Source organism: Malaclemys terrapin, chromosome 3 (assembly GCF_027887155.1).
Source record: "Malaclemys terrapin pileata isolate rMalTer1 chromosome 3, rMalTer1.hap1, whole genome shotgun sequence".
NCBI lineage: Eukaryota > Metazoa > Chordata > Testudines > Emydidae > Malaclemys > Malaclemys terrapin.
Genome location: NC_071507.1, coordinates 127,919,253 through 127,946,692, shown reverse-complemented (window position 1 = coordinate 127,946,692; position 27,440 = coordinate 127,919,253). Strand labels below are relative to the sequence as shown.

The window sequence follows — 27,440 nt, the reverse complement described above, 5'->3', positions numbered from 1 at the left end:
AGTCTCTTTGATGCCTCCTCACCTCTTTAGGGGTTTGTGTAAACAAAGACAAGTCAATTTTGTGTCCCACAGAGACGATAAACTTTATGGGGCAAGACTGGACTCTGTCTCTGCACGAGCTTTCTGTCCAGCAGACTGGTTCTCCACAATGAGTACCCTGATCACCCACATTTACTGCAAACCCCGCACCACAATTTGCCTGGAACAGAAGTTAGCCTTACCGACCTGTCATTGCCAGGATCACCTCTGGAACATTTTTTTTAAATTGGCATTGCATTAACTACTCTTCAGTCATCTGGTACAGAGGGTGATTTAAGCGGTAGGTTATATACCAGTTAGCGACGACTAATGCGAAGAATTAATTTAGATTCTCTGCAACTTGACCATGTCCTCCTTAAGTGCTGCTTTCGCACCTCAATTGTCCAGTGTTCCCACTGATTGTTTAGCAGGCTTCCTGCTTCTGATGTACTTGAAAACTAACAGCAAAGTTTTATTTTAATGTCTTATGCTAGTTGTTCTTCAAATTCTTTTTTGGCCTGCCTAATTATACTTGTACACTTGACTTGCCAGAGTTCGTTCCTTTCTATTTTCTTCAGTAGGATTTGACTTCTAAATTTTAAAAGATGTCTTTTTGTCTCTTAACTACCTCTTTTACTCTGTTGTTTAGCCCTGGTGGCATGTTTTTGGTCCTCTTTCTATTTTGTATTTTTTATTTGGGGTATACAGATAGTTTGAGCATTTATTATGGTGTTTTTAAAGTTTCCATGGATCTGCAGACTTTTCACTCTTGTGACTGCTCCTTTTCATTTCTATTTAACTAGGCACCTCATTTTTGTGCAGTTCTTCTTTTTGAAGATAAATGTTACTGTGGTGGGTTTCTTTGGTATTTTCCCCCCTACAAGGATGTTAAATTTAATTACATTTTGATTGCTATTACTGAGTGGTTCAGCAATATTCACCTCTTGGACAAGATTCTTTGCGCCACTTATGACTAAATCAAGAATTGCCTGCCCCCTTGTGGGTTCCAGGACTAGCTGCTCTAAGAAACAGTCATTAATGGTGTCTAGAAATTTTATCTCTGAGGAGATGTGTTCTCAGTCATTGAAATTCCCCTTTATTGCTGGTTTTTCTATTTTTGTAGCCTCTCATCTCCCTGACTATTTCACAGTCACCATCACCACCCTGGTCAAGTGGTCAATAGTATATTCTACTTCTATGTTCTTACGATTTCTATCCATAGAGATTTTATAGTACAGTTTGAGTCATTTAAGATTTTTACTATATTTGACTCTGTGCTTTCTTTCGCATATAGTGCCACTCCAGCAGCATGACCTACTCTGTCATTCCTGTATATTTTGTATTCTTGTATTACCATGTCCCATTGATTGTCATCATTCCACCAAGTTTTGCCTATTATATCAATATCCTCATTTAATACAAGGCATTCAAGTTCCTGCATCTAAGTATTGAGACTTTTATCATTTGTATATAAGCATTTATAAAATTAGTCAATATTCAGTTGTCTACCTTCATGTGATATAATTGAATGGGACTTGTTTTTGTTTGACTGTTTGTCTTCAGTTCCTACTTGTAGTTTCTCAACATCTATTCTCTCCTCTTTACTAGGATATAGAGTATTCCCATTAATTAATCTTCCCCTAAGGGATGTGTCTGTCTGAACTACATGTTCCTCCATATCTATTGACTCCCCCCCAGCCCTTAGCTTAAAAATTAACTCCTCTATGATTTTTTAAATTTTACGGCCAACAATCTGGTTCTGTTTTGGTTTAGGTGGAGCCTATCCTTTCTATATAGACTCCTCTTTTTCCCAAAAGGTTCCCCAATTCCTAATAAACCTATATCCCTCCTCCAAATGCCACCATCTCATCCACGCATTGGGACCCTGCAGTTCTGCCTGTCTAACTGGCCCTGCATGTGGAACTGAAAATATTTCGGAGAATGCTGCCATGGAAGTCCTGGACTCTTTCCTAGCAGCTTAAATTTGTCCTCCAGGGTCTCTCTCCTACCTTTTCCTAGGTTATTGGTACCTACATATACGACAACCACTGGCTTCTCCCCAGCACTGCACATAAGCCTGTCTAGATGTCTCGAGAGGTCTGCAGTCTTTGTGCCCAGCAGGCAATTCAGCATGCAGTTCTCCCAGTCATCACAAACCCTACTACACTGGAACCCCGCTATAATGCTCCCCGCGATAACACGAATTCATTTATAACGCAGGGTGAGTCTGGCCCCGGCGGCTGCAGCAGGCGCGGGGCGAGTCTGGAAGGTGCGGGGCGTTTGGGGTCCACACCCCAGCGGCTGCAGCAGGAGCAACTCTCCCTGCAGCCCCGGTGCGCCTCTGTCCCCGGCAGGGCCGGCTCCAGCCCGCGTCCTTCCCTTCCCGCTGACCGATGTAGGGGGCGGGAGCGCCCTGCTGGGAGCGGGCTGCAGAGTGGCGCGGAGCCCTCCTGGCAGTCGGTGCAGCAGGCTGGCGGCGGTCGTCTTCGGGGGCCCCGATCCCCTGGCCAGAACGCTAGCCGGAGCGCAGCTAGCCCCGTGGCCCCGCTCTCCCAGCTGGAGCTCCGGCCAGAGCGCGGCAGCCCAGTAGCCCTGCGACCCCGGCCGCAGCGCGGCAGCCTCGCGGCCCCGCTCCCCCTCTGGCCGGAGCGCGGCAGCCCCGCGGCCCGCAACCCCGGCTGCAGCACGTCAGCCCCGCAGCCCCGCTCTCCCAGCCGGAGCGCGGCCAGCCCCGCTCTCCCAGCAGGACCTCCAGCCGGAGCGCAGCAAGCCCCGCGGCCCCCCATGGCCCAGCCAGCAATCCCAAGTGCCGCCCCAGGAATCAGGCCCTGGCGGCAGGAGGGGCCGAGTGGCCAGCGCCCCAGCTGAAGGAAGCCCTGGCTGCCCCCCTTCTCTCCCTCCCTCCCTCCCCCTAGCCAGGGCGCAGAAGCTGGACACAAGTACAGTGGAACCCCGCTATAACACAACCCCACATTTACCGCGATTGAATTTTTTGGACCCCAATGATTGCGTTATAGCGGGGTTCCACTGTATCTATATTCCTAATAATTGAATCCATCGTTACTATTATCTGTCTCTAATAACAGGGGTCCCCTCACCTGAAGAGGTATCCTCAGTGCAAGAGGATACCATGATGTCATTTGTCATTGGGTCCCAAACTACTATAATCTGTTTTTAAAATAATATACAACCTTAGTCCCTGATCCTGGAAGCTATGATGTGAAGCCCCATCAAAGTCAGCTTTCAGGAAGAGGACCTTACATAGCAGTCTAACAAATCCATCAGATTAAACCAAATCTGAGTTAAGGCTTCCACTGCACAGTATATCGTTCATAGCTTTTATGAATGGGATGTACTATTCTTATCTCGGTGCACAGGGAATGGTTTCAGTAAGTCTCCTGTATTTACTGTATTATCTAGGCATTATGGATAAGGTAAGGACAAATGACAACTTTTATTATTAGCCTGCTTCTACTGAACTTGGTGGCAAAACGCCCATTGATTTGAGCAGTAGCAGGATCAGCTCTTTAGTTATGAATTTCATTTCTTTAGTCAGTTTAAGGTAAAACACTTAAGTCATTTAAAAAAAATTGAGTTGTCTAATTTAACATATGCAGATAATTGGTTGTGCAAAATTTGCATGCACACAAAATTAGAAGGTGGCTTGAGGTGGTTTGAAAAGTCATCCTTTGATGTTTGTAAATGATCACCACAATTAAAGACTACTCGTCTAGTGCCCGTCCTAATGTTAATGTCACCTCCAAATTACTCGCCTAAAACATATAATTAGTTTTTAATTTTTTTGATTTAGTGAATCACTTTTTCCAAAATGTGGATCTCTTGCATTTAAATAGTTGGTTTTTTTTTAAGCTAAAATCGCAAACTCTGGTAGCCCAGCTTGTGGTTTGCTCATCACTGCCCTCAACTAGATGGGTTAAGTCAGATCTTCTTCAATCACCTCATCTGACTGAGCTAGTAGGGATTTTTCTTTAGCTCACTGGGTAGAGGTTTGAAATTAAAGGTCATAAGTAGAGCTGTACAGAGGATAGGGATTCCATGCAACAAAGGATTTTGACATTGTTTTTGTTTTAGAAACGAAACCTGTACATTTCTTTGGGGGGAGGGAATTCATTTCAGGTCTATTAAAATGTTTTTTGTTTCTCTTTTGCCTTATTTTATATTTTCTGATATAATGAATAAAATTGACACAATTTTGTGATGTGTTACAACTTTGGAACTGCATTCTCTGGAGAGTAGTTCCGTCAAAGCTTTTCCAACCAGCTCTCGCTGCAAGTCTTTACCTCCATCTAGCTGGAAGATTGTGGCATCTCTGTGTATCCACAGATCATTAATTGGTGTCTGACTCTGGACTACACTGTAACTGTAATATGGTGCACTGGGCCTTTAAGGCTGACAAAGGAAACATCTTGGTCCAGCACTACCTCATTTTATGAAAAAGACTGGAAGTAGTCTCAGGCAGTAGATAGCTTGGGAAGCATGTCCAGCCTACTGCCTCTATTCATAATTGTACCAGGATAGTTAAAGTAGTACAACTTCTGTGTGTAGACAAGACCTAAGGACAGGAGCAGGTGTTCTGTTTGTTTAAAAGATCACTTGAAGGTACCTCATTATTATAGTGAAAAGGAATTGTCTCAGTCACTCAGAGCCAATGGATACTGTACAGTTACAGACCCATAACTTGACACTTATGTCTGTTATGCAACCCCCTTAATTATGGCTAGGTGAGGGGTCAGATTTCCATAACAACTTGACGGTCATTTCTTTGTAAAAATATTCAAATACTTGCACTTGGGTTGAGGAATGGAATTAGCCAATCAGAATGGATCGTTTTGCTTTGTCTCATTTTCTGTTTACAAGACATAGTCTGACGCCAAATTTGTTTCTTGACTAAGAATGTGGTGGTTGTTCAGTTAGTGGAAGTATACCCTCAATTATATGTGTGCTTCCTAATCTGTTACTTAAGTCCCTTTGTTCTGCATGTTCACAGCCCTCCGCGTTTCCTGTCCAGGTGCCATACATTGTATAAATGGCTGTGTCAGGTGCTGAGCCACCCCCCTTCCCACCAACGCTAGGTTTCTCAATATCTCCCTCCCCCTGCTCCTTCTTGTCCCTTGAACAGAGGCTTAGCCTTCCTTTTCCCCAGGAAAGGGCATGTCTACACTGGAAATGTTACAGCTGCTGTAGTGCTTCCGTGCAGACACTACCTATGCCCATGGGAGGGTTCTCCTCCTGGCATAGGTAATCCATCTCCCTGAGAGACGGCAGCTAGGTGGACAGAAGAATTCTTCCATTGACTAAGCGCCATCTACACCAGGAGTTAGCTACCTCTCGGCATAGCTACCTCTCTCAGAGCTGTGGATTTTTCACACCCTCAAAGACATAGCTATACCAATGTAAACTCCTAGTGTAGACCAGGCATCAGAGTGGTTCATTTTAAAATTAAATGATCTAGGGGTAAATGAGTGATGGGCTGGGGAGGAGCTTAGAAATTAAGGCAGCGACCACATTTATTGTAGGCATGTCATGGGGGACTACTGAGGAGCCAGTCAGGGGGAGAGATTTTCAGGCAGACGGTACAGAGAAATCTACATAATCACTGTAAGTTTAGTGAAAATGTATGCTTATCTCATGCTCCCAGCTAATCAGAGTGCAGGGAATTGTGTACATGTAAGGGAACTAGACAACTGCCCTGCACTCTGGCCCATTTCAGAGTAATACAAAATAATGAACACATTCACGCCTCCTGTTTTGTCTGATACAGTATTTTTGCAGCCACAGGGGCAAATTCTGGCAGGATATTGCAAATATAAGGCTGCCAGAAAATCTGTGCACATTCTGTAGAGCACCAGGCAGAACTTTTCCATCCCAGACCTGGCACTCTCCTACTTTCCACCTTTCCCCTGCCAATAAAAAATAAAAATCCTGGAGAGGGACATCCTAAGATAGGACATAGGTGACAGGCGTGTGTGTTCGTGCTTACAACTCCCCCGGAGTGCAGTTGTCCCTATTTAACCCAAAGCCCTCTGCTAGCAGTTCTCACCTGCATGTGTTGTGGATAGTGAGTTCCTGCAAGCCAGAAAAAAGATACACAACACGACTGCTTTTGCAGCATATTTACACACCCATTTTGGTTGGCCACACTCTGTGTTTCCTGAAATGGCGCCATTATACATAAAAATATTATACTTCATGCTCTCTCTAACCTATGAAAATGCTTTATTTCTTTTTGGTGTGTGATTTATAAATGAAAATATTTTAAAATTTGAGCACAAATCTACTTATGCTCGAAATCAGGAGATAATTTTATTATTTTGGAGACCACTTAAAAAAATATATGGTCCTGGTTGTTAGCACTACTAATTTAAGCAATACTTTTTCGTGACACAAATTTATATCTAAAATATCACTTCTTACAATTTCAGAAGCAGTATTTAGTTGACATTAATACAGATGATGCTTGACAGTTAATAAACATGAAAGTATATTTTGTTTTTTCAGGTGGATAATCTATGAATACAGTAATTACAGAGGGCGTCAGATGTTGTTGTCACCAAATGAAATCCCAGACTGGCATAAATTAAGTGGCTGTCACCAAATAGGTTCTCTACGACCTTTATTACAGGTGAGAGAGGCTGTGGTCTACTTTGGGGCCTGAGAGTTTGCATGAAATCCTCTTTATAGACTTTCTGTATTTTTTATTGCCAAGTTTATCTCATAGTCAGTAATTGTTTCTGGTACTGCACAGTCAAAGGTAACATTAAACAGCAGAAACAGCAAACATGGAAGGAGGTTCTCTTCAGTAATGCTGATTCTGGTTGTGCCATTTGGCTTCACAGTCCTACCTCCCAAAGTCTGAATTGTCTACTATGCACACATTAAGCTAAATATGTTATTTTTGAGCAACTGACTGAATTACAACAACCAGTCAAGATTAACTTCCCACTGGTCACAAGCATTCTGATATCTGTACTGTCGTGCTAGTCTCAGAAATTTGGGAAATGAAGCTCTTAGTTTTTTGGATACTTCAGCCAGAGGCACTTTCATCTGTGTTGATATTAAAAAAACCAAAAAAAACCCAAATCCATTCTCTGTTTATATTATAAACTCTTAAATGTGCAAATTGATTTATAGTATAGAGTACTGTCATGTTTTTTTTAGAAGTATTCGCTAATTTGAGGGCAAGTGCCATAACTGCTTAGACTATCCTGTCATGCTAACATCAGTGGTGCATGTTGAACCAGTTTTTATTGAGAAATAACTTTCTGTAGTTCATGAATCACTTATGTTTTGAATTATTAGAACTGGGCTAGAAATTAAAGACATACCCCGTACCTATAATGAATGTATTGGCTCTCTCTCCTAGAACTGTCCTTGTTCAGGCCTGCTTCTGAACTGCTTAGCATTATGCAGAGTGAGGATAAGTGCATTTTGATTGCTCTATCTAAGGTACTGACGCAGATAGAGAACTTTCAGAATCTGGTTTTCCTTAGAAATGTGTTTTAAATGCCCTCAGAGGAAATCCAGAATCTAAGGGACAAAGGCCCCAACTGCACCACTGAGTAGTGGTTACTCTGAGGTTAACCAGAAGTACTGTGTGTTCCTGCATTCGAGAGTGTAGCTAAAGAGCTGTGTTATTTTCATAGAAACGTGTATACTTCAGACTTCGAAACAAGGAAACTGGGAAGTTCATGTCAGCTGATGGAAATGTGGATGATTTGAGTCTTCTCAGAATACGGGTTACAGAAGATAGTAGATCAGATGACCAGATCTGGGTTTATCAAGACGGATTCATCAAATGCAGGGTGAGGTTTAAACTTAGTTGATTGATGTTGTTTTTAAGCATCCAGACTGATGTTTCTTGAAGACAATCATTACATCTGATAAGATTTTGTGATTCAGAATCCTTTTCAGGCTTGACAGAAACATAGAATCTTTGTTTCATTTAAAAATATTTTGTGTACTTCAATAGTAAAAAGTTCCCAATGAACATTAGTTTAGTGTAGTGTAGTTTAGTTTAGTTTAGTTAAACACACCATTTACTTTTGACTTTCCAAAATTAATTTCTGCTGTCTTCCTTTCTTCTTTGTTTGCCATGTCTCACTCTTCTCCAGTTCAGCTGAAACGTATTTTTTATTTCTTTTCCTCAAACTCATCCTTTTTTTGGGTGATATAAACATCTTATAACAAACAGTGCATCAGCTGATGGTCACAAATAAGAGTATATTCCATTTTTCTTTAACTGAGTTAAAACACACTAGATATTTGAGTCCAACATGTTTGATTTGGGTGTTTCAGCTTGCTGAAGAACATTCGGGTTATACATACAATTGAGTCTTTATGCATTGTTTTCCCTCTATCTGTGTCCTCTTTCTCCTTCCATAAAAATGTCAATTAAAATATCAAAACAGGGAAAGCTTTTAAAATATGGACCTTCCTGATAATTTCCCTTTTCAGCTACACCAGGGTTCTCAAATCAGGGGTCGGGACCCCTCAGGGGATCGCGAGCTGTCAACCTCCACCCTAAAGCCCGCTTGCCTCCAGCATTTATAATGGTGTCAAATATATTAAAAAGTATGTTTAATTTATTGTGGGGGGGGGGGTCGCACTCAAAGGCTTGCGATGTGAATGGGATCACCAGTAAAAAATGTTTGAGACCCTCTGAACTACACCCTTATTAAAATTGTTTTCAGAAAGAAGTCAGTATTTGGACAGTATTGTGTTTGAAGGTTATACTCAGGGGTTAAGGTATTTGGTATTCCAGCAAGATGAAATGGCAAAGCCCTAAAAAGCTTCTTGCTGATGCAAATTATTACTATAGACTTTGGCTTCTGACTAAGGACTTGATCCATCTGCAGACTTAAGCATGTGCTTAACTTTGTGCACTATAAATAGTGCCATTGAGGTCAGTGGCATTACTGATAGTGCATAAAGTAAAACATGTGCATTAGACCCCAATTCCTGCACAGACTAAAGTGAATCAAATTAATTTAATACGGTGAATCTGCTTGAGTGTAAAGAATCACGTGACCTATTTCATAAGGTTGTATAAATTCAATAGAGCCATTTTGTAAAGGGAGTGATTTCTCTCCATAACTGTGTCAATTATGCTTGAGGGACAAATCTTCCTCTTTTCAATTAACAGAGGTACTGTTTGGACATGCACAGAATAGACGCTCTCGTAAAAAGGAATTATGTAGACTGTAAAAATGAGGCCAAGTGAGCAAACAGTTTTAACAACATCACGTGCAAAATATTTTCCTCATGATGGTAGTTCTGTCTCAAACTGAAGATATTACTACTTGGGCAGTATTGCAATATGGTTATGGATGGGTGTTCTCAGTCCTCTCATTTCAACATAATCAACGCATTTGATTTATTCTAAATAAAACTTATGGTGTATAGAGAATTCATGGGAATGCAGCTTGTGCTGTACTACAGTCATGTAGTCTAACTAGCAAAAGCTTAGGATGGCTACATTACTTGCAATAATGACTGAGTTATGCCATTGCTCTTTAGAAGTGCAAAAGCTCTATACCATACTGCCAGTGTGCTCTGACACATTGTATATATTGAAAAACAAAGGAGGATAAAAAAAGACTTTATTAGGACTGTTTGGGAGTTCCTGTAAAGCCAGGTTGCCTTGTACCCTGAGTCACAATAACGAGCCATGCCCTAGGCATCCAGGAAGTAGCTCAGGACTTTCCTAGCTAGCTAAGTGACAACTGGTGAGTTGCTGTAAGACTCATTCTGTGGTAGCTGGAGGGAGCAGGGGAGTATTTTACGGAGTCATTCCCTGGCTGGCAGAGTAGAAAGAAGGAAATGGTGGTTTAGTGCAACTTCTGTGTGAGTGTTGAATCTTTGCTGACCTAGCAGGGAGAAATTAGTAGATTAGAGTACAGGTGAGAAGTTCAGAGGTACAGAATGAAGTAAATATATTCCAAGACCTGGAATTTATTCTTAGCTTCTGAAAGTATACTAGCTTATAATCCATGTTGTCAGGACCACATGTTAAGTAATTTGCTATCTACAGGAGTTTTATGGTAATCTTCAAAATTGGAAATCATTGTTTATACAAAATAACGTATCGTATTCGGCATTGTTATTGCTTAGTACTGACTTGTGGCCAGTAATGCAAATGCTGGTGATGTAGTGGGTGGGGAAGGAATATAGCAAGAGTGCTGCTGTACCCAGAGGCTGGTAAAAATGGAGAACTTTAGAGGTCACACCCCAACAAGAATTGTGGTAGCCCATTTTCAAAAATCTCTTTGCTTAGTCTAAAACAGCTTCAACGTTTCTCTCAAATGAATCTGTTTTGCTAGTCCTTTACAGTAAAAAGAAAAGGATCACAATGGAGGTTGCCATCAGAAAGAGGATCATTGGGAAAATAAGTAGCCTAGAGTCGAATGTAGGTGAAACCTTTTCCATTAGCAACAGAGGGAGAGTGATGACAAGAACCACAATCTCCTGCCTGTGCCCTCCATCCATGACCAAAAAACCTGGGGTACAGATATTAGTGTAGCTGTAGAAACAAGGCCCCTTGAATAACTGCTATTGTCTCTTGAATTATACAGATGGCTGAGGATTGCTGCTTGACAATTGTAGGAAACCTTATAACTCCTGGCTCTAAACTAGGCCTATCCCTCGAGGAGAATGAAGACAAGCAATATTGGTGTGTTAATCCTGATGGTAGGATCCATAGCAAAATGAAACCAACATTAGTTTTAGATATCAAAGGTAAGAACCTGTTGCCTTTCGCTATGATTTTAATTACACAACGTTTATGGTGAATTATGTGCAGAATGTGTTCCTATAGATTAAGGATGGCTTTATAGTTCATAGATTTTAATCTGGGATCTGCAGGGACTGTTCTGATCATCTAGTCTGAACTCATGCATTACAAAGAATATAGGATGTCACCCAGTTATTCAGATATCTAGCTCAGTAGCCCACAGGATTTTATCTGTCTTGTGTTTCTTCATGGCCCCTACATGCATGTGTAAGTATGCAGAAACCCCTCATTGTTCTTACTAATTTAACTTAGTGATATACATAAAACACTTCTTCAATATAAAATTGTGATTTCTTTTCTTTAGCATGTTTTTCTTTAGTTTTCATTTGTTTGGAGTGAATTTTCTAACACATGCAGACTTGCAATACAAAAGGACAAATAATTTAAAAATAGCTATTCCTTTAAAGGTAAAACATGATTAATATTAGACCAACCTAAGATCTGTATCCCTTATTATATATTTTGCAGCTGTTTTTGTTATACCATTTTAAGATTGTTTAATTTAGATGTTATCCTTGCTCTGTCCTTGTGGTTTCATAGGCTGCATAGTAAACCCACAGGTATGATAAGCAGCAGAACTAACAGCTCACCATTGTTGTGTTTTCTCATCCAGTATAACTAGTTTTCTCCAGTTTATTCACATTACTTCTCTTTTTTTAAAACAAATACAATCTCCCCAAAACACCACTCGTTAACTTTACTCATTTAAAACCCAATATTGAAATAATGCTGTGATATTAAGTGGAAGAGCCGTTACAAATACAAAATGACCTGAGTAAACTATTAGTGCTTTATTGAGACAAACATGGAAAGTGTTGGCAGAAATGTGACAACAGGGTTATTCAATGTTTCCCTATATAGTTCCTGTCACAGACGAGCACTATCAGTTCTTTTTCCTCCACGAGTACTAAAATTAACTCACAATTTTAACTGTGTAATCCCTAATCCTGCTACAGCCAGATGGAGGAATTTTTGTTCCCCACAAGGAAAAGTGTGATTATTAATTACAAGTTTATCAAAAAGAGTCCAGTTCAGGAAGTGTCTTTATTTAATAACTACACTGTGCAGAATTTTTTGAATTTTAATTGAGCCACTAGACAAAGACAAAAGATATTAGTATACTTGCTCATCTTCAACTAAACATCTTAAAAAGCATGTAATGTACTTTGAGTGAATACTTGAAAACTGCCTAATTGCAGAATACCATACTGAATAGCTCTGAAAGGGAAAATGTAGATCTAGAGAGACAGAGATCTAACCGGCTAGCTCGCATTAGAAAATACAATATCTATCTGTTTGTTCTCTTTCGGATTTAAACTGCCAAGCTCAAGAGTAGAAGGGCAGAGATCCTAAACATTTTTTTAAAAAAAGTTCTAAGATGAAATGTGAGGAGGAATACGCAGCTTTTTAGTTTGTTTATGCAACTCTGACAATTGTAAATACACCTCTACCCCGATATAACGCTGTCCTCGGGAGCCAAAAAATCTTACCGCATTATAGGTGAAACCATGTTATATCAAACTTGCTTTGGCCTCGAGCATTTCCCCAGAGCGCTGCTTTACCGCGTTATATGAGAATTCATGTTATATTGGGGTAGAGGTGTAGTAATAAAATGTAACCTGGGTAAAGTAGCCTCCCATGCTGGTTTAAATCAGGAGAAACTGTAATGGAATTACACTGAATCAGAATTGGTCCAAAGACATAGAAATTTATCATGATGTACTGCTGGAGCAAGTGAAGTTGGCTGAAGTGCTTGAGCTCAGTCTCCAGTGGCAGGGAGTTCTGGGGTGGGGGATCATCTACTCTGGGAATTGCTTCCATGCAGGGTCTAGACAGAAACAGATTATACTGGTCTGCAGGGCACAGTGCAAAGCCTGTCTCTCTTTTCTCAAAAAGAAGAACAGGAGTACTTGTGGCACCTTAGAGACTAACAAATTTATTAGAGCATAAGCTTTCGTGGACTACAGCCCACTTCTTCGGATGCATAGTGGGCTGTAGTCCACGAAAGCTTATGCTCTAATAAATTTGTTAGTCTCTAAGGTGCCACAAGTACTCCTGTTCTTCTTTTTGAGAAAAGAGAGACACAAGTACTCCTGTTCTTCTTTTTGCGGATACAGACTAACACGGCTGTTACTCTGAAACCTCTCTTTTCTCAGACAATTTGCCCAAGGAGGTGGTATGTAGACTGTGGAATGTTGTTTATAATGAAGTCATCTTTCCCTTTCTACCTACGAAAGGTGAAGTTACAAGTATTTGTTATATGCTGTGTTGTTGTAGCTGTTTCAGTTCCAGATATTAGAGAGACAAGGTGGATGAGGTGTAATATGTTTTTTTGGACCAACTTCTTTGGTGAGAAAGACAAGCTCACCCACCTTGTCTCCTCCCCAAGTATTTGTTGTTACATGATGTACATGTGCTTTGTGGAAGGACCTATTTTATATATACTGTATCTGAAAAATGAATAGGTTTAGTGTAGCTGGTCCAGGCAATTTAATAAAAACTGTCTCTAGTCCTTCCACATTGCTGAACCACCATTAAAGCCAAATAATCAACCATCTATTTTTCAACCCTAACACATTCTTTAGCAAATAAACTTACCGTATATACTCGTTCATTAGCCCATTCATTTATAAGCTGACCCCCCAAAATGGTTACTTAAAAATATCAAAAACCATATGACCCTTTCATAAGCCGACCCTGTATTTCAGGGGTTGGCGAACTTTGGTTCCTGGCCCATTACAGTAAGCCGCTAGTGGGCCTGGACGTTTTGTTTACTTGGAGCGTCTGCAGGCATGAAGCCCTTCAGCTCCCTGTGGCCGTGGTTCGTGGTTCCCAACCAATGGGAGTGGTGGGTAGTGGTGTGCCACTTCCCGCAGCTCCCATTGGCTGGAAACGGCGAACCGCGGCCCCAGGGAGCGGAGGGGCTCCATGCCTGCAGACGCTCCAGGTAAACAAAACGACAGTGTATTAGATATTCAATTCAATGATTCCATAGAGTTTAAAATCATCAAATTTTGGTATAGACCCATTTATAAGCCGACCCCTGCTCTTTGATGCGTCACTTTTTTACCAAAAATATTCGGCTTATGACTGAGTATATACGGTACTTGTTCAAAGTGTGTGATAATGGTGCCATCTTGTGGGTGTAATGAAATAGTGCATGGCAGTGATATTTGCTCCTAATAACCACACACTTATACTTTTAAATATCTGGCTTTCCTTTTATTTCAGGTACTGTTTCATACACAGTTACATTCCAGCATGCATAAATTTAAGAATATTTTGCCATGATGATTCCTTATGAACTGTACTTTAGAAGCACTTCTTAGTTATTTCCTATGGCCAAGATTTTTTTTTTTTTGGTAGATCGTCCTATGTCTCAACAGAATAACATAGCAGTAACAGAGCCCTTTCACTGATCTCAACCTGACCACACTTCCCCACTGTTCAGGTCTCCCTTGGCACTGGCAGTACAAGTCTTATATCTGCTGTGCTACCTTTGGCTGGTCCCATGCCATCCACCCTAGCTGAGGTGGGGGGAAATTGCTGCTGCTCCAGAAGGCAGAAACTTGTTCTTCTCCTGTCGTAAGTTCTGCTTCTCTAAGAAGGCAACATGCCACAGTGAGCAGTGGTTGACAGCCCTGTCACACAGAATTCAGCTACCACAAAGTGATTACTGAGGGGAGAGACAGTTCCATGGCATAGGATACTTTTGTGTACCTGCTCTTTGCTCCAGCTCTTTCCACCAGCTTGAGCTTCTCTCCACATTGCACTGCTGTGGAAAGCATAGGGCCATGAATATGTGGAGCTTGCTAAGGAGATGGAAATTGACATGCAACTGCCTGAAGGCGTTTGTTTCACTAGAAGAATGCATCTTTGTGACTAGGAAGAATAGATTTTTCTTGAGTGAATGAATGAACATTTTCTTCATTGGCTAACAGTCCACTCAAATACCTGCTAATGACAGATCTGTGGCATTATATGAATACAGCATGAAGAAATAAATGCTTGGGTGCTGTGTTAGTCACTGACCGATTTCATTTTTTGGATGAGAAATTTCCTTGCCCTAAAGGCTGAGGCTTCCCAGCAGTGGGAGCTCTAGACTGATAATCTGTATTAGTGACCACTTATGTAATAGACAACTACATCTGTCCATTTACTGACTTCAGGACAGAGAAAATAACGTCCGGTGTCATTGAAATAGTGCAACTGTAGGGGCATGGTTTGTGTTGCAATTCGCAGTTAGAGGGAGAGGTGGAGATGGAGACATTAAATATATACACCCATGTGAATAGTGTTGAATCACCTGATGATTACCTGTTCTGTTCATTCCCTCTGGGGCACGTGGCATTGGCCACTGTCGGAAGACAGGATACTGGGCTAGATGGACCTTTGGTCTGACCCAGGATTGCCATTCTTATGTGTTTAAATGCCTTATAGTATGAGTGCACCAGCTGAAGGCAAATTAGCTGTGGTTATTTATGAATACTGACAACATAAAGGCTATTGAAAGAAGAACAGGAGTACTTGTGGCACCTTAGAGACTAACAAATTTATTAGAGCATAAGCTTTTGTGGGCTACTGCATAGGCTATTGTGGCCTGTGCTGAAATTGCTGTGTGTTCTGCTGGCCAACAGCATTTCTTTTATACCGAGTACTCCTTAGCTAGCCTTTGGACGCCAGTTAATCATTGGATGGCTAGCACATGGGAATTGTGGGGCAGCATTTGATTATTGGAAGGTGAGAGTCCTGATCCAGTCACTCGCACCTGACATCCTCGTCCTCCTCTCTCCTTCACACACAACAACAGGAGCAGGAGATGCACGACTGAGGCACCAAGTGGGGAGGCAGATAGGTTTGCTCTTCTGCAGTTCCTGAGGGAGTGAGGAGGCAGTGTAGGAATGGCGGAAGTCTTGAAGATGAGAATATACTCCTCTACTTTACCTCCATTTAAAAAGGTGCATGTGATTTACGTGTCTTCGGCATGTATCTTCGGAATGGCTCTGAAACATTTACAATACTGATGCAGCAGTCTCAATCCAACAGTTTCAGTGATTTTTCACATTTCATTTTCTTTTTAAATTTCTTCTTAGGGGGCACACAATATGATCAAAATCACGTTGTTGTTAACACGGTCAATGAACAGAAGCCAACCCAGTGTTGGGAAGCATTAGTTCTGTAAATCCAGACAGTTCCGTCAATTGGAGAGAAATTATAACAACATTCTGGACAATCCAACTAACGTGGCCGTCTTTGAAGAAGAGAGATGATCTCTATCCTGCCTTCATAATAATCGTAAGCACAAGTGACAGAATAGATTCAGCTCTAAACACTAATTCCATAAGTTTGTGTGTTTTACTGGATGTTAACCCACTACAACTATGTTGACCAATTTTTGTAACCACTCCCTACTGTTTGTTTTTTATTCATTTTTTAAATGTCAAAGTCCCCCTCCCAAGCAGCAATTTCATGTCAGGGATTAATTGCTAATCCAGAATATATTAGAGTGTAATTTTAAATTATTTCTACAGATGTTTTTATCAGGAAAAAAGTATAAACTATTATGCTAAGAGATAATTAGATAAACTTATCACACAAAAGATTGAAGTGCAACATATGGGGGGTATGCAAAATACATTGAGCTTTATAGTAGTATATTGGAGTATTCATCTCCTGAAAATTAACATGTAAATAATGCATTAGTACAAAAAAGAACTTCAGTCTATTGAAACTTTTTTAGGCGAATTTTTACCAAAAAATGACTACAGGATATGTGCAAATGTATTTTAGTAAGTTGTCATTTTAAAGCCTGTATTTTAATAAGCAGTCTATTTTCTAGTTTTTCTATTAGAAAGACAGAGCATATAAATCTATAGATGTTTGTTAGCAAAAGTATTGGGCAGCAAGAAGGGTGTATCAGCTGAGAAGAATTTGCCCATTTTCTATTTGCTTCTACTTTAAAAAGCTGCCTTACTTTTAATTTGTAAAAAGTATTATCTACTTCTCTGCTTGGAGCAAATACTTCAAACCTAGAGGTAGCTCCATTAAGTGCATTCATTACTGCTCTCAGAATTTAATTTAAAATACTTCTCTCCTTTATTTTAAAAAAGCATCACTAGTCACAGTAGTTCCAAATCTCTCCAGACATTGTCCCAGCTACTTTCTGCCACCAGCCATAGTTAATTACGTTCTAACCCACTACGATCTTGGTATGCTCCAAACATCTCGGGTGAAGTTGAGGAGGGCAAGGTCAATGGTGGTAGGCTGTCACAGCAATGCGTTGGAGTCTAGGATAAAAGCTCATTGTTGAGGTAGGGAAGAAAACTTTGAGACATTCATACCACAATGGTAAGTGCCATATAAGAACTTAGAGACATTACCTGTCAAGCAAGTTTGAAGTTCCATGCATACTTTAGGATAGGAACCACACCTTAGCAAAGAGTTTCAAGAGAGGCATATGAAATAACTTGTAGCAGGTTGTTCTTGTGCATTAATGGTTTACTGTCTCCCTTGGCCCAATGTTAAAATTGTGGTTTTATTTTATGTCACTGGCAGAACAGTGAATGTAAACTTTTGTACCATGCTGCTGTATTTCATTCTTGCCTAGACCAGTGTTATTACAAACCACTCCTAGCAGCCTCAGGGGGCACTTGTTAGACGTCTATTAGAATGTTACTTTCTTCTTTACTGTTTGTTGCCTCGCAGGATACTGGAGCTTTATTTTTTATCATTACCTGTGGAAAAGTCAGCGCCTTCAATCTAATTTTAAGAGTGTGGTGTTGTTTTTTCACTTGCTGTACAGACAACTGCAATAATCAACATTCAAATACATCTTACTCTTTAAAAATTGTACAGTTGTAACCTGCTTTTGTTCCTTTCTAAAGAGTGTTGTTACTTCTGGTTCCAAGGTGGTAATTCTGGCAAATTTTTCTGTGCCTTTTTATTGTATCCACAGTATGTTACATGTACTTCACAAATAAATTTTCTTCAGGTAAATCTGATTTAGTGAAACTATCTCCAAAGTTCCCTGTTTACATGTCTATAGTGAAGCTCCTCTGTACAGGTGCAGTGCTGCCTGCTTCTCATGCATTGTGCTTTAAGTCTGTTGTGAAGAGATCACCCATGCTCTGTCGTCTTCCGTCCTTAGTTTTTCTACCACGGATTGCCTACAAGGTATGTAAAAGTGGTGGAGGTAGTTGCTGCTTCTGTGACACAAGAAATGCACTAAGATCACTTCTACACAGGGTATTAAGTTCTTGTTTTATCTCTCAAGTACTATTGATTTGTTTCAGGTCAAACCAATAACCTATGCATTGAGCCCTGAATCTACAAAAGGACTTGTCGTCTAAAGCACCTCACAGGAACAACATTGAGTAAATCAGCTAGGCTCCCTATACAATGAATGGGGAGAAACGAGCGCAATCCATAAAGTCAGCCCCGGAGGCAGGACCAGAGGAGATGCTTATGAGAAGTGTGTGTCCTAAACCTTTCCTCTCATGCAGGTAGGCACCTAAGTCCAGGCTGCAGGGAGCACCTCTCCCTGTTTAGCAATCCACGGATGGGAACTACTTGCCTGGAGTCAGATGGCTTAGACTCTTAAGAAGTTTCATGCAGGAATTAAGTTAGGTGCTTGCCTTGCAAAATCACAGAGGGGAACTTGGTGGTGCCCGCTTTCACACACACTGGCCTAATACCTATAAGTGAGTGGGAACTGATTCCTTTATCGTTATAAAGTAGCAGCCATCCTCCTTCCCTCCAATCACTCCTTCACTGTTCATCCACAGTGGGAGAGCTTAAACAGCAGAGACTGTGGGAGCCCTACCTTGGAATATCCACTAGCCCAGTGGTTAAAGCACTCTCCTGCAGGGGTATGGGTGGTGGGTATAATGGGCCAGGGAAGGCTTAGCCTGGGCTGCGGTAGCCCCACCCCTTCCCTGAGGCCCCTGGTGCTGCCTGCCTGCCTGCCATGTCTCCTTCACCGCCACCCCTCGCGGAAATCCCTGGGTGCTAGGGCTGGCGGGGGTCAGCGACGGCCTGGGGAGGGCCTTCAGGGGTGGGGGGGCTGGTGGATTGGAGCCCCTCAGGGTTTCTCCTGTTTGGGGGGTGGGGTTGTGGCTCTGGTGGGGGGGGGGCAGGGCCTTGGGTGGAGCCAGCAGGCTAGCCTCCCCAAAGCAGGGGTTCCCCTGCTGCCTATGTGCAGGGGTGTGGGAGTAACTTCTTCAAATCCTTTCTCCCCCTCGGGGGAAGGGGGGAAGGACAAATTGAACCTGGGTCTCTCCCATCCCAGGTGAGTGGCCACTGGGTTAAAGTTATGAGGTAGGTGCTTCCATCACCCCCTTCCTTTTCCAGTTTGAAGGGCCTCCCTCTTCAGTGACCATATTTTGAATGGGACCTGATCCTGTAGGCAGCCTGTAAGAACACCTACCCTATCAGATTCTGTGGACACAATAGGCAGGCAAATACCTATCTTCCCCCAGGTCAGGGATCACTTGTGGGCTCAGGTTGGAGACAGGCATCCAAACACCCAGGTGAGGCAGAAGCTTAGGTGCTGCTAAAGGCTCCTCTGGGTACACTGATTTAAAAAAAAAACAAAAACCTGCAGCACCAAGTCTCAGGGTATGTCTACACTACGAAATTAGTTCGAATTTATAGAAGCCGGTTTTATAGAAATCGGTTGTATACAGCCGATTGTGTGTGTCCCCACATAAAATGCTCTAAGTGCTCTAGTCGGCGGACCGCGTCCACAGTACCGAGGCTAGCGTCGACTTCCGGAGCATTGCACTATGGGTAGCTATCCCACAGCTATCCCACAGTTCCCGCAGTCTCCGCCGCCCATTGGAATTCTGGGTTGAGATCCCAATGCCCAGATGATGCAAAACAGTGTCGCGGGAGGTTCTGGGTACATGTCGTCAGGCCCCTCCCCCTCCGTCACAGCAATGGCAGACAATAGATTCGCGCCTTTTTACCTGGGTTACCTGTGCAGACAGCATACCACGGCAAGCATGGAGCTGAGCTCACCGTCACCATATGTCCTCTGGGTGCCGGCAGACGTGGGACTGCATTGCTACACAGCAGCAGCTGCTAACTGCCTTTTGGCGGTAGACGGTGTAGCATGAGTAATAGCCATGGGGCTGGCAGCCGTAGGGCTGCATTGCACCAGCCCCTTGCGCTTTTGTAGAAGATGGTATATTATGACTGGTATCAGTCGTCATCATACTGCAGTGGCTGTCAATCATGGGCACCTGGGCAGACATGCTACTGTCTCGATGATGATGGCTATCAGTCGTAGTATACTATTTTCTGCCAATTGCCCAGTATTGTCTGCTAAGCACCCAGAAGAGGCCGAGGGCGATCTGGGTGCTGGCAGACGTGGGGCTGGCAGACGTGGGGCTGCATTGCTACACAACAGCAGCACCTTGTCTTTTGGTAGACGATGGTATATTACGACTGGTATCCGTCGTCATCGTACTGCACCGTCGACTGCCAGCTTAAGATGTAAAAAAATAGATTTGTTCTATATTCATTTGCTTCCCCTTCCTCCGTGAAATCAACGGCCTGCTAAGCCCAGGGTTTTCAGTTTAATCTTTGGGGGGACCATTCTGTGTGACAGTTGTTTGTGTTTCTCCCTGATGCACAGCCACCTTTCTTGATTTTAATTCCCTGTACCTGAACGCCATGTCGTCACTCGGCCCGCCCTCCCTCCTTCCCCTAGTCCGTCAGATACTAGTTTCGCGCCTTTTTTCTGACCAGGCGCCATAGCTAGCACTGGGATCATGGAGCCCGCTCAGATCACCGCGGCAATTATGAGCACTATGAACACCACGCGCATTGTCCTGGAGCCCGGGAAACAAGCACAGACTGGTGGGACCGCATCGTGCTGCAGGTGTGGGACGATTCCCAGTAGCTGCGAAACTTTCGCATGAGTAAGGGCACTTTCATGGAACTTTGTGACTTGCTTTCCCCTGCCCTGAAACGCCAGGATACCAAGATGAGAGCAGCCCTCACAGTTGAGAAGCGAGTGGCGATAGCCCTGTGGAAGCTTGCAACGCCAGACAGCTACCGGTCAGTCGGGAAACAATTTGGAGTGGGCAAATCTACGGTGGGGGCTGCTGTGATCCAATTTGCCAGGGCAATGAAAGACCTGGTGATATCAAGGGTAGTGACTCTGGGCAACGTGCAGGCAATAGTGGATGGTTTTGCTGAAATGGGATTCCCAAACTGTGGTGGGGCCATAGACGGAACCCATATCCCTATCTTGGCACCGGAGCACCAAGCCACCGACTACGTAAACCGCAAGGGGTACTTTTCAATGCTGCTGCAAGCCCTGGTGGATCACAAGGGACGTTTCACCAACATCAACGTGGGATGGCCAGGAAAGGTACATGATGCTCGCGTCTTCAGGAACTCTGGTCTGTTTCGAAAGCTGGAGGAAGGGACTTTCTTCCCGGACCAGAAAGTAACCGTTGGGGATGTTGAAATGCCTATCGTGATCCTTGGGGACCCAGCCTACCCCTTAATGCCATGGCTCATGAAGCCGTACACAGGCAGCCTGGACAGGAGTCAGGACCTGTTCAACTATAGGCTGAGCAAGTGCCGAATGGTGGTGGAATGTGCATTTGGACGTTTAAAAGCGCGCTGGCGCAGCTTACTGACTCGCTCAGACCTCAGCGAAAAGAATATCCCCATTGTTATTGCTGCTTCCTGTGCTGCTTCCGACATTTATGGCGGGGTGGGAGGTTGAGGCAACTCTCCTGGCCGCTGATTACGCGCAGCCAGACACCAGCGTGGTTAGAGGAGCACAGCAGGGCGCGGTGCACATCAGAGAAGCTTTGAAAATGAGTTTTGTGACTGGCCAGGCTACTGTGTGAAACTTCTGTTTGTTTCTCCTTGATGAATCCTCCAAACCCCCCGCCCCCGGTTCACTCTACTTCCCTGTAAACCAACCACCCCACCCCACCCCACCCTCCCCTCCCCAATTCGAGCACCGCTTGCAGAGGCAATAAAGTCATTGTTTTTTCACATTCATGCATTCTTTATTAATTCCTCACAGAAGTAGGGGGATAATTGCCAAAGTAGCCTGGGATGGGTGGGGGAGGAGGGATGGAAAAGGACACAGTGCATTTTAAAACTTTAACTCTTATTGAAGGCCAGCCTTCTGATGCTTGGGCGATCATCTGGGGTGGAGTGACTGGGTCGCCGGAGGCCCCCCCACCGTGTTCTTGGGCGTCTGGGTGAGGAGGCTATGGAACTTGGGGAGGAGGGCTGTTGGTTAAACAGGGGCTGTAGCGGCGGTCTCTGCTCCTGCTGCCTTTCCTGCAGCTCAACCATACGCTCGAGCATATCAGTTTGATGCTCCAGCAGACGGAGCATTGACTCTTGCCGTCTGTCTGCAAGCTGACGCTACCTATCGTCCTCAGCCCGCCACTTGCTCTTTTCATCCCGCCATTCAGCCCGCCACCTCTCCTCTCGTTCATATTGTGCTTTTCTCATGTCCGACATTGACTGCCTCCACGCATTCTGCTGTGCTCTATCAGCGTGGGAGGACATCTGCAGCTCCGTGAACATATTGTCCCGCGTCCTACGTTTTCTCTTTCACTAGCCTCTGCGAAGGAGAAACATTTGCAGCTGGTGGAGGAGAAGGGAGAAGTGGTTAAAAAAGACACATTTTAGAGAACAATGGGTACACTCTTTCATTACAAGGTCGCATTTTTCCTCTGCCTGCCGGTTTGGTATGAGAGATCACTCACACAGTGCCCCAGGCAACATATTTCGGCTTGCAGGCAGCCATGGTAGGCCACAGTGTTTTGGCTTTTTTAACCTTCTTAACATGCGGGAAAGGTTTCAAACAGCAGCGCATTTCCCATATCAAGGATGAATTGGGTTGGCCATTGAAAATTGGTTTTCAATGTAAAAGGAGGGGCTGCGGTTTCCCGGTTAACATGCGGCACAAACCCAAGTAAACCACCCCCCCCACACACACACGATTCTCTGGGATGATCACTTCACCCCTCCCCCCACCGCGTGGTTAACAGCGGGGAACATTTCTGTTCAGAAGAGCAGGAACGGGCACCTCTGAATGTCCCCTTAATAAAATCACCCCATTTCAACCAGGTGACCGTGAAACATATCACTCTCCTGAGGATAACAAAGAGAGATAAGGAATGGATATTGTCTGCATGCCAGCAAACACCGGGACCATACGCTGCCATGCTTTGTTATGCAATGATTCCAGACTACGTGCTACTGGCCTGGAGTACATGAAGGAGAGCTTTCTGGAGATGTCCTTGGAGGATTTCCGCTCCATCCCCATACACGTTAACAGACTTTTCCAGTAGATGTACTGGCCGCGATTGCCAGGGCAAATTAATCATTAAACACGCTTGCTTTTAAACCATGTGTAATATTTACAAAGGTACACTCACCAGAGGTCTCCTGTGTGCCCTGAGGGTCTTGGGTGAGTTCGGGGGGTACTGGTTCCAGGTCCAGGGTCACAAACATATCCTGACTGTTGGGGAAACCGGTTTCTCCGCTTCCTTGCTGCTGTGAGCTACCTACAGTACCTCCATCCTCATCTTCCTCGTTCCCCGAACCGTCTTCCCTGTGTGTTTCTCCATTGACGGAGTCATAGCACATGGTTGGGGTAGTGGTGGCTGCACCCCCTAGAATGGCATGCAGCTCCGCGTAGAAGCGGCAAGTTTGCGGCTCTGCCCCGGACCTTCCGTTTGCTTCTCTGGCTTTGTGGTAAGCTTGCTGTAGCTCCTTAATTTTCACGCGGCACTGCTGTGTGTCCCTGTTATGGCCTCGGTCCTTCATGGCCTTGGAGACCTTTTCTAATACTTTGCCATTTCTTTTACTGCTACGGAGTTCAGCTAGCACTGATTCATCTCCCCATATGGCGAGCAGATCCCATATCTCCCGTTCGGTCCATGCTGGAGCTCTTTTGCAATCCTGGGACTCCATCACGGTTACCTGTGCTGATGAGCTCTGCGTGGTCACCTGTGCTCTCCACGCTGAGCAAACAGGAAATGAAATTCAAACCTTCGCGGGTCTTTTCCTGTCTACCTGGTCAGTGCATCTGAGTTGAGTGCTGTCCAGAGCGGTCACAATGAAGCACTGTGGGATAGCTCCCGGAGGCCAATAACGTCGAATTCCGTCCACACTACCCCAATTCCGACCCGCAAAGGCCGATTTTATCGCTAATCCCCTCGTCGAAGGTGGTGTAAAGAAACCGGTTTAAAGGACCCTTTAAGTCGAAAGAAAGGGCTTCGTCGTGTGGACATGTCCAGGCTTAATTCGATTTAACGCTGCTAAAGTCTACCTAAACCCGTAGTGTAGACCAGGCCTCAGAGACTGGGACAGCTGACTAGGGTGCAGGGCTAAAATATTCCAAAGTGGATGTTCAGGCCTGAACTCTGAGAGCTATGGCTGTGCTGCGGGTCTTTTATCACAGTGCAGGCATATCCTTATGATTCACTGGGAGTTTTGTGGACCACTGTGGAGCCTAAAATTGGGACTTAAGTGCCTAAACCCAAGACTTCAATGTTAGGGGGCAATTAAAGGTGAAATACAAGTACCATAAGATGGTGAATATGCATATGATGATAATTGATAGTGGAGGCTTAAGAGAAACCTACTGAAATGAAAATTTATGGGCAAGATGATGTTTTTAAAAAATCCCAGGGAATGGAAACTAATTAAATATTTCAGTGTTTCTTTGATTATAACTTCTGGTTAATTAAACTGCGTCTGGCAAAAGAATGGAATAAGGGCCAATGTGTGTATTATAAATTGATACAGCAGCATCTTAAGCAAAGGTTTCAAGTAATATGTAGAACTTAATGCAGGTATTAAACTTAACACACTACCTGTTTTTCACTGGTTTCTAGACCATTATCTGCCCCTATTCGTTATTACAAACAAACATAACTAGATGGTATGTCTTAACTAGGGCTTTCAAAGGATTTAAAAAAATAATCCCGGTTAGTCGTGACATTAAAAAAATCACAGCTTTAAACAAGAATAGAATGCTATTTATTTAAATATTTTTGGATGTTTTCTACTTTTCAAATATATTGATTTCAATTACAACATAGAATATAAAGTGTACGCTGCTCACTTAATGCTATTGTTGTTTATCAAAAAATATAATCTCCCATAAATGTAAACAAACTTGTTTATCTGAGTGATTGGCTGAACAAGAGATAGGACTGAGTGGATTTGTAGTCTCTAAAGTTTTACATTTTGTTTTTGAGTGCAGTTACATAAAATAATTTTACATTTGTAAGTTGCATTTTCACAATAAAGAGTGCACTATGGTACTTGTATGAGGTGAAATACCAAAAAATACTATTTCTTTTGTGGGGTTTTTTTAGGGCTGGTGATTAATTTCCATTAACTCAAAAAAAATTAATCACGATTAATCAGTTATCGCACGGTTAAACAGAATATCAGTGGAAGTTTATTAAATATTTTTGGATGTTTTTCTAAATTTTCAAATATTGATTTCAATTATAGCAAAATACAAAGTGTACAGTGATCACTTCATATTTTTGATTTGCACTATAAAAATTATAAACAAAAAATAGTATTTCAATTTACCTCATACAAGTACTGAGGGGAGGGATAGCTCAGTGGTTTGAACGTTGGCCTGCTAAACCCAGGGTTGTGAGTTCAATCTTTGAGGGGGCCACTTAGGGATCTGGGGCAAAATCAGTACTTGGGCCTGCTAGTGAAGGCAGGGGGCTGGACTTGGTCACCTTTCAGGGTCCCTTCCAGCTCTATGAGATAGGTATGACTTGTATGTAGATTTTTTTGTTTGTTTGTTACATTGTTTTGTTTGAGTGCAGTTATGTAAAACCGTAGAGCAGGGGTCGGCAACCTTTCAGAAGTGGTGTGCCGAGTCTTCATTTATTCACTCTAATTTAAGGTTTTGCGTGCCAATAATACATTTTAATGTTTTTAGAAGGTCTTTTTCTATAAGTCTAATATATAACTAAACTATTGTTATATGTAAAGTAAATAAGGTTTTTAAAATGTTTAAGAAGCTTCATTTAAAATTAAATTAAAATGCAGAGTCCCCTGGACTGGTGGCCAGGACCCAGGCAGTGTGAGTGCCACTGAAAAATCAGCTCGTGTACCGCCTTTGGCACACGTGCCATCGGTTGCCTACTCCTGCTGTAGAACCTATAAGTCCACTCAGTCCTACTTCTTGTTCAGCCAATCGCTAAGACAAACAAATTTGTTTACATTTAGGGGAGATAATGCTGCCTCTTATTTACAATGTCACTTGAAAGTGAAAACAGATGTTCACATGGCACTTTTGTAGCCGGCATTGCAAGATATTTATGTGCCATTCATATGCCCCTTCCTGCTTCAACCACCATGCCAGAGGACATGCTTCCATGCTGATGACTCTCGTTAAAAAAATAAGGCGTTACTTAAATTTGTTACAATTTTCCCCCAAGGAGTTCAATATGTCTCCAACTCCATGGCTTTACCTGCATTCTGCCATATATTGCATGTTATAGCAGTCTCAGCTGATCACATGTTCATTTTAAGAACACTTTTACTGCAGATTTGACAAAATGGAAAGAAGGTACCAATGTGAGATTTCTAAAGATAGCTACAGCACTCCACCCAAACTTTAAGAATCTGAAGTGCCTTCCAAAATCTGAGAGGGACAAGGTGTGGAACACGCTTTCAGAAATCTTAAAAAGCACCACTTTGATGCAAAAACTACAGAACCCGAACCACCAAAGAAAGTCAACTTTCTGCTGGTGGCATCTGACTCAGACGATGAAAATGAACATGCGTCGGTCCGCACTACTTTGGATCGTTATTGAGCAGAACCCATCATCAGTATGGACGCAAGTCCCCTGGAATGGTGGTTGAAGCAGGAAGGGGCAAATGAATCTTTAGCGCATCTGGCACGTAAATATCTTGCAATGCCAGCTACAATAGTGCCATGCGAACACCTGTTCTCAATTTCAGGTGCCACTGTAAACAAGAAGCAGGCACCATTATCTCCTGCAAATGTAAACAAACTTGTTTGTTTGAGTGATTGGTTGAACAAAAAGTAGGACTCGGGATTTGTGGGCTTTAAAGTTTTACATTGCATTCAAAAATAAGTTATTTTTTGTACATAATTCTACATTTGTAAGTTCAACTTTCATGATGAGATTATACTACAGTACTTATTTGCACTGTAAAAAAAAGTATTTCAGTTCACCTATTTATAATCAAAATATAAAGTGATCATTTTGATTTCAATTACAACATAATACAATGTATTTGAAAATATAGAAAACATGCAAAAATATTTAAATAAATGGTATTCTATTTAACAGCATGATTAATTTTTGTAATGGCTTGACAGCCCTAATTATTATTTTATATTGCAGTAGCATTAAGCAGCTTTGTGCTAGGTGCTGTGTAAACACATACGAAGACAAGATCCCTGAAGAGTTGTGTCTGTACTAATGACTTCTGTTGCTGTTACTATACAGATGATCAAGAAACAGTAGATTGAAATTCAACACTTGTTTGCAGCTCAGGACAGTCAGTGTTTCCTTTGGGGCAAAGTCATCATTCATAAGGCATTTTGATACTTGTT

General features: G+C 42.7%; 2 protein-coding genes across 3 annotated transcripts in view; one reads left to right on the top strand and one right to left on the bottom strand.

The window, feature by feature from the left end:
- CRYBG1 (crystallin beta-gamma domain containing 1) overlaps positions 1–17,842 on the top strand; it is a 132,846-nt gene extending 115,004 nt beyond the window's left edge. For both annotated transcript variants that reach the window (XM_054024358.1, XM_054024359.1), the window contains 4 exons: positions 6,538–6,661; positions 7,683–7,841; positions 10,611–10,773; positions 15,922–17,842. In XM_054024358.1, coding sequence (XP_053880333.1) covers positions 6,538–6,661; positions 7,683–7,841; positions 10,611–10,773; positions 15,922–16,010 — 535 coding nt within the window. In that variant the 3' untranslated portion in view covers positions 16,011–17,842. The remainder of the gene's footprint in view (positions 1–6,537; positions 6,662–7,682; positions 7,842–10,610; positions 10,774–15,921) is intronic.
- Positions 17,843–21,936: 4,094 nt separating this feature from the next.
- LOC128834585 (myb/SANT-like DNA-binding domain-containing protein 2) lies at positions 21,937–24,529 on the bottom strand. Its single transcript, XM_054023499.1, has 2 exons — positions 23,251–24,529; positions 21,937–22,453 (listed from the first exon to the last, which is right to left on the bottom strand). Exons 1-2 carry the CDS (start codon positions 23,786–23,788, stop codon positions 22,407–22,409), a joined length of 585 nt encoding a protein of 194 aa, XP_053879474.1. The 5' UTR covers positions 23,789–24,529; the 3' UTR covers positions 21,937–22,406.
- Positions 24,530–27,440: the final 2,911 nt, after the last annotated feature.